At 45.6% G+C, this 7,687-nt stretch overlaps 1 protein-coding gene across 5 annotated transcripts in view; it reads left to right on the forward strand.

Annotated features, from left to right (window-relative positions):
* Nucleotides 1-7,485, forward strand: part of LOC103382278 (transcription factor 20) — an 8,516-nt gene extending 1,031 nt beyond the window's left edge. For 3 of the 5 annotated variants that reach the window (XM_008315001.3, XM_008315003.3, XM_025057663.1), the window contains exons 2-6: nt 487-3,089; nt 3,177-3,270; nt 4,156-4,205; nt 4,370-4,449; nt 4,774-7,485. In XM_008315001.3, the coding sequence (XP_008313223.1) occupies nt 492-3,089; nt 3,177-3,270; nt 4,156-4,205; nt 4,370-4,417 (2,790 nt within the window). In that variant the 5' untranslated portion in view covers nt 487-491 and the 3' untranslated portion in view covers nt 4,418-4,449; nt 4,774-7,485. Of the gene's footprint in view, nt 1-486; nt 3,090-3,176; nt 3,271-4,155; nt 4,206-4,369; nt 4,450-4,751 lie in introns of all 5 variants that reach the window. The other 2 variants (XM_008315007.3, XM_008315006.3) reach the window with 2 other exon arrangements.
* The last annotated feature ends 202 nt before the right edge of the window (nt 7,486-7,687 follow it).

Here is a 7,687-nt window from a genome sequence, read left to right on the forward strand (position 1 = left end):
TTTGGCCCGTTTAAGAAATTTAAAAATCTGACATTTGAGGGTTTTAAATTATATAATCAATAAGAGACCGTTTTCCCGTTTTGTTGCTCTTCTAAAATTGATATTAGTAATATTTGCTTTAGAAAAGCTTAGGTTTTAACCTTCGTTACAAATATTTTTAATCAAGTTTCCCTTTAAATCAAATTCTTTTTCTTTTTTTGTTTTACTGGCATTTACCAAAATCAGCATACTAACATGCTGTTGTAGCTGCAGTGCCTTTAATAGACAACTGAGGCAAGATTCACAAATGTAGCATCTAATATTTGTCCTATACATTTTATTACTGAATCTAGGATTAACTATTTGGGGATATATTAAGACATTAGAGCAAAAAACACATGTATCAAGTACAGTGTATACTGGTTGTTACTGCTGACTTCAGCTGAGTGACTGAGGTTCTGTTTACACCTTGAAACCTGTCTCATTACTGTCTCCATCCTTTTTCAGTTGTTATGGAGCAGCCACCTGGGAGGGGAGATGATCTCCAGCCTCAGGACCTCTCCACTTCTAGCATCCCCACTGTGATCGATCTGACCAGGAAGAGTGAGGAATGTGTCTTGAACGCCACCTCCCTGGATGCAGTGCGGCAGGTCAAAAGCCCCGGCTGGTACCAGAACCCCAGGGACCCAGGACGAACCTTCTTGGACACAGACTCCATCAACCAATCAGGGGAACACATTCAACCAGACAATGCCTTCTCCCACACCACAGTCACCCTCTCCTATGTGAGCAGGTCTCGTGTCTTCTCCACTCAAGACTCTGTGTCTCGCCACTCATCACTGTGTAGCGTACCGCCCATCAGCAGGCTCTCCCTGCAACCTTCACAGGCCTTGAACAAAGGGCTCCTGGACAGTGGGTATTCACTGAGCCAGCAGTATTTGCAGCAGGTGGAGGAGCCAGGTTCACTGGCTTCTCCACCTGACCTCCTGCTGTCTTTATCTCAGGCCCAGGACAGAGCAGTGGGTGGTGAGGCTGTGTGTCTAACACAGAGGCCTTATGTCGTTAATGGAGGAGCAGGTTCCAGAGATAATGTAAGTGAAGAAAACATGGACTGCAGTGCTTCTTGTGGGGACAGCAGTGGTTTGGAGAGCAGTCAAATTGATGGACAGTCCAGTCCAGGAGCGTGTGTTGAATCCTCTCCAGAGCTGCTCGCTCCTGCGGCAGTGGAAGACGAAGAGCAGAGTGGTCCTGAGGTTGTCTTCCTCAAATCAAAAACACAGGATTCCAAGGTCATGATGGACAGTGTAGCTGCTCCTGACACATGCTCAATAAACGGGGACTACACCAGTCCTCTGGAGGACCCTGTGTCTCCGTCTGCTACCTCAGAGGATGTCTTTGTCCTGCCTCAGGCCTCCTGCTCACCCAGCGGGGACAACTCTTATCAGGAGACCACAGGTGATAGTGCAGTGGATGGGTTGAGTCCAGAAGACGCCCTTCAGTTCTCTGACACCAGCACCAACTCCACAAAAGAGGACTCGAGCGGTGAAAACAAGCAGGAGTCGCTGGGACCCAGAGCAGTGATGAAGGTTTCAGAGGACAAACCCTTGACTGTCCTCACTCACATGAATGGAGGTCCTAATGCACTACACATGACTTTAAATGAGAGGAAGCTTCCTGTGCGCTCCAGCAGGGGGAAGCGTCTGGAGGCCATTGTCATGAACATTAACTCCGGCAGGTATCAACTGTCGGGATGCATACACAATGATAAAAAAGCTGGTGACTCAAGTGTAGCAGCTCCTCAGATGGTCGACGCCCAGACATTGAAGAAACGGAGGAGGAGAGTGAGGACGTCTTTTTCAGTGAAGACCATCAGACGGAGAGCCAGGTGTCCACTGAAGAGTCCCACCAGCAATAACATTAACACTGACAGCTGCAGTGACGCTACCTCAGATTCCAAAACCCTCAGTATTTACAAAAACTGCAGTACAGCTTCAAAGAGTCCTACGTCTGTGGTGGAGAGAACGGTGGTTGTACCACAACCTGGTCAATCGACAGAGACAACGTCCACGCGATCAAGGAGGACTCGGTCTTCTCAGTGCAGTCCAGGGTTTGTTGTGAACCAGGAAAAGCCGACGCCACTCTCCAGTCCTGAACCCTGCCATGAAGATACTGTGGAAACATCTCCTCCACTGCTGCTCTCGTCATCCAAGTCTCCAAAGAACCGTGGAGGCAAAGCCAAAGTCCGGGCTGTCGGGGGCAAAAACTCTCCTGCGACCAAGACCAAGGCACCGCGAAGCCCTCAGAAGAGGAGGAGGAAGAAACCCACTGGTAGACATTCATTGGTTTCCATGTTCTCCCCCAAAGAGCCGGAGATCAAGTTGAAGTATGTGAACTACAAGGAGGAGAAAAAGGACCAGAGGTCGGACGGTTTCTCACCGTTTGTCCATGTAGAGCGCCGGGAGTCGAGGCCCTCGCTGTGTACTGTTGTCAACTACCCTGAGGAGGTGAAGACCCAAAGTAGGAAAGGTCAGCAGCAGAGCTGCTCCTCTTACTTCAGCTCTTCAGTTGTACCTAGTTCTTCCTGTCTGCAGCTGGGTCGAGTCTCAACACGTGGTCAGCACCAGCGTGTGCTTGTCTGCTGTCTGTGTGGACAGTCAGCCAACACAATGGACTTGGGGGACCTTCACGGCCCCTACTACCCAGAGGGGTATCAGCCCAGTACCAAAAGACCAGCGAACGCATCAGGCCTCAAGGAGGACGACTCCAGCGACTCGGACTCGTCCTCCTGCAGTCCCAGCGGTGGGATCAAGAGAAGGAAGTGTGCTCCTCCGCCCACATCCTGGTCCTTCAGAGCAGGGGCTCAGCTCCAGTCAAAGGGCCGTCCAGAGAACCAAAGGTGGTCTGACGCCACCGACAGCCCTTTAGCAAAACCAGCTCGTTCAGACTCCAATGGTGCAGCGTGGGACGACTGGTACAGCCCCCCACTGCTGCCACAGGAGCCCTGTGAGTACTGGCTCCACGAAGACTGTGGCATCTGGTCTGCAGGCGTGTTCCTGGTGAAGGGCAAAGTCTACGGGCTGGAGGAGGCGGTGAAGGCGGCACAGAAGATGGTAAGGCCGAGGCCGCAGGACAGAGTGGACAGTAAGGCTGTGGGTTTCTACAGGTCTCAGCTCAAACTCATTTGTCATATCTTTCAGATGTGTTCAGCCTGTCAGGACCCTGGAGCCACACTGGGCTGCTTCTTTAAAGGCTGTTCCAACAAGTACCACTACAGGTGTGCTCTGAAGTCAGGTACGTCCCACTGTCAGTCTGCAGGTTAAAACTGATTCAATTTAATTCATAATTGTTGACCAATTTTCTTTCAAAAACACAATTAATCCCATACCTTTCAACTGTCCTGAAGGTAAATACAATGTTGTTCAAGTTTTCATTTTTGTGTAAGGTGTCAAATGTCTGTTTATTGTAAGGATAACCACAGAGGTATTTCTACTTCAGGAATGTTGTGGTCTGTCTGAGTATGGAAACAGTTTCCCACAATTCTTTGTGGTTTGAGTGAGGAGGGTGGCTCTGTTTATTTACTGTGTTCTTATTATTACATGTTCTATTGGAGTAGAATATGTAATAATAACAAAGACAATAATACCAAGAGCCATAGAGTGTGTAATATTAGAGCACTCCTCTCTTTGTGAAATTGAGTTAGTCATCTCACTGATGTACTGCAGTAGTATTGCAGTAGTAGCTCTGTTCACAACAGCACTAAAGTCCCTGGAGCTTGTTTTTATCTGTACCAACCAACCTGACCTGGTCTTAGACCTGCGTTTATTCACCATCTTTTCTAATGTGATTGAATGATTAACTTCTGACGTTGGGCAAAAACAAATCAAATCTGTTTTCCTTGGATAAAAGCACAATTTGCTTTGGATGTGTTTGTGAGTCTTAAGACAAACACACGGCACCAGCAGGTGGTGACGCTGCTGGACTTGAGAAAGAACATTTTCTTCTGGCCTAAATTTATCTGTGTACCTGTTGAATGGGAACGTTCCCACGCCTGTAGGATCATGTGTGTTCCGCTCTGAAAATAGCTGCTGAGGCCCAGTGTGAATGTGAACGTGTGGGCGGTGCTTCACTGAGTCACTGATTGGACTCTGACTCTGACTCTTCTTCCTGTCCCTGCAGACTGTGTTCTGACCGAGGAGAACTTCACCATGAAGTGTAAAAAGCACAAGGTGAGGAGCAGCAGCAGCAGCATCAACAGCAGCAGCAGCATCAACAGCAGCAGCAGCATCAACAGATGCTCTGTCATTGAATCACTCTTGTTGTCAGGATGTGATAGAGACGTGTGTGGAAGGATTTTTTTAAAAACATTTTTATTTTTATTCTTGCTCCTTAGAACAAGACCATCAAAGGACTTCCAGGGAGCAGAATTGACGACAGCTGACACAGTGGGTGAGGAACATCCAGATGAGTGAGGTGCGGGGGGGGTGATTGAAGCTGTTTTAATTTTTATACTGGAGACATTTAAACTTTTTATCAAGTGCCACCTTTTCAAAAGAAAAAAAAAATTCATCAAAATGAATTCAGTAAAAAAATGTTTTTTTTGGATCATTTTCTCTCCTAATCTGACCTTCCAATAAACACTAGAACCTAACAGAACTCACCTGTTTCTTCATTTCATTGTTTTAATGAATGCATCAACTTTTATTTTAAATTACTAATTATTTTAAATTACTAATTTCATCCAAACTTAAACCTTACATTTTTTCCACTTACAGTCTTTTCTGCCCCTTCCTACAGAGGCTCCGCCCCCTCCTGGAGACATTGGACCAGACTTCCTCTGAGGGACAGCTGATCATCCACAGAACTTAACTCCGCCATCTTTCCTGCGGCCATTTTTGTCCAGGCCCTGCCCACTGTGAGTGGAGGATCGGTGTCACGCTGCTCTTCGGCCAATCACGTCTTTAGACTGATGGGGGAAAAAATCTCACTCCAATTAAAGCGACGAGGACGACGACAGGTGAACACTGTCGTTTTTATTTATACTGAAATTGAATTTTTGTGGCTCAGACATGAACGATAATCAAAGGTATTTAATTTTTTAATGGAATGTTTTTGATATAATTTGAGTTTATTTATTCCTGGATTTACTCAACACATTTTGGATCTGTATTTTTTTAAGTTATTGATTAGTTTAAATGTTAAATTTTAAGGTACCTGATCAGACATCGTCAACTCTACAGGGTCTCATTATCACACACTGTGTTTGTGTGTGTGTGTACGTGGAGTGTGACTCGCATGACTTAAGTCATTGTATCCGGGGTCAGAGGTCACTGTTTGACCTTTGAATGTATTTTCCACAAACGTGAGGGTTTGTTGTTTTCTTCAGGGAGCACTTTGTCACCGTGGCACTGAGTGTGTGCACGTGGTGAACGCGCTGCTCTGACCAGCACAGCTAAAAGTCCGGACCTAGAACTTTCTAGTACCAGGAACCGGTTATCACTGACCTGCATTTCTACAGAGTGTTGGTGGAGAAGGTTGTTGTCAGGCCGTGGTGCGTCGTGTGTGGTTGGCTGTTGTTGTGTGTATTGTAACCATTCTTGTCAGACCTTCACCAGTGACTGTCACTGTTTCATCACCACAGTCCAGAGAGGCTCAAGGGTGAAACGCTTCTGTGCCTTACAGGGTTCTCAGCACCTGTGCCTGGGCCTCTTCTGCTGCCAGCCAATCAGAAGCTGTTACATTATTTTTCTTGTTACCATGGGAACCGGGCAGTCCTGAGGAGACGTATGTAACACCAAAGTGTCTTAAAACCAGTGTGGTTGGTGTTAAGTCTCCTGAAAACACCACTAACAGACTGCTAATGCCTCTGTGCCTGCTCTGAGCTCATTACCTGGCACTGGGGCATCTTGTCATTTTGGCTCAAACACTCGATCTAACAGAAGCACAGAATGATTTTTTTTTTTTAATGAAATCAACGTCTGATCCTGATTGCAGTTGTCCCCAAAAGTTTTACCTTGAGCAGAAAGCATGCTGAGTATATCCTGGTCCTGCTCCTTGCAGTTGAATGGTGTATAGTTCCTGGTACTTGTCCCTGCGGTGGAGACAGTCATCCTGGTGGAACCGTTTACAGCTGGAGACGTAGTAAAATGATTAAAAACTGATTTAGTTCTCCATTAAAATTGCCTCAGTTCATAGATCACTACTTTATCATAAGAATATATTTTTACCACTGCTCATGTGTGACAGGGAATGTGTGTCTTGGCTCCGCCCCCTCACAGGTACCCAGTTCTTTTCTCTCTTTTCTCTTCTATGTCTCATTCAGTCAAAAGTTTCCTGACCATTATAATATTTTATTGGAACTCAACATACTGTCAGACATCCTGACATGCATTTCTGTGTAGATGATAGATTGATAGACCTGATTGATCCAAGCCGGGGAAATTACAGTGCCCCCTTCTGCCCTCCTGTGGTTGAAAAAAGGCACAATGCTCAGTAGATGACGTCACTCTCTCTGCTCCTGGCTCAAGTAAAATACTTTTTTTTTCACCAAAGTCATTTAACCAAATGACGACTACTGCTGCCCTGGTGGTGTATTAATGTCACTGCAGTATACCAAAACCTATGGACTGTGGTGCAGCAGAGCAGGTCACATGGCCTCAGCGCTCCAGACAGAACCGAGCTGCCTGTCGCCTCAGAGCACTGGTTCTTGTCACAGGTGATCAACAGTACTGTTGGCGCCAGTTGTGTGTCAGTACTTCATACTATTACATTTGAAAGGAGAAGGTTTTTGTCCTCATCCAAGCCTTATCTGACAGAAGCAGTTACTCCACACAACCACACGGTGTAAGGACAAATCAGAGGACCTCCATGGTCTTCCCTTGGACGCCCTGACCACTAACGGCAGCTCACAATCACATCTTCAGATTTTTGACCAAACACCAAGCATGTGATTGACATGTTTTTTTCTTATAGGTTAATGATGCGTTAACTAAACAAAATGCTGACGTGCCACCAGACCTGTTCAGACGGGCAGAGATTTCTTGTTTTGTTCTTTTTGGTTTTGTTTTATGTAGTCATTGTTGGTGTAAAGTGTCATTAGTGCCACTAGGGGCAGTGTTGTATCATCTGTTACTCAACAGTCATCCTGAAACAATGTTTTATTTATGCCATGAAAGTTTTTTTTTTCAAAAATATATATTTAAGGATTGGCCACATCTGTCCAGATCTGAACAGTGTTGATCTCAGGGCTGACGTCACGTTGGGTCAATGTTTAAAACCACGTTAAAAAACATTTTGGGTCTCGGTTCAAATGAATCATCGTCACATTCCGGCACCACGTCCTCTCAGTGTCCCTCAGTCAGATTATTGGATTGTCAAATATAGGACTTCGACACCTGTCACTTTTTAGCTTCATTCTGTTTTTTGGCGACGTTATGTACCGTCTCTGAACAGGAGGTGGTGTTGTTGTCCAGAATAAATATTTTGTCCAATGCTGTGGTTTCATATTCATCGAAATTCCTCTGATGTTTGTTCTTTTTTCACAGCAGCATCTGAAGCTTGTCATAAACGTCAGAAGTTCAGTGATTGGATAATGAGAAGTTGATGAAAGTTTAGTTTAGTTGACGATTGCCTGCTTTTTTTATCTGCCTGTTGGTAAACAAAAACCGAAAGACAAGTGTTTTTGAGGTTCAGAGGATCAAGTCCAGAACTT

This window comes from Cynoglossus semilaevis, chromosome 8 (assembly GCF_000523025.1).
Source record: "Cynoglossus semilaevis isolate Cse_v1.0 chromosome 8, Cse_v1.0, whole genome shotgun sequence".
NCBI classification, from domain to species: Eukaryota; Metazoa; Chordata; class Actinopteri; order Pleuronectiformes; family Cynoglossidae; genus Cynoglossus; species Cynoglossus semilaevis.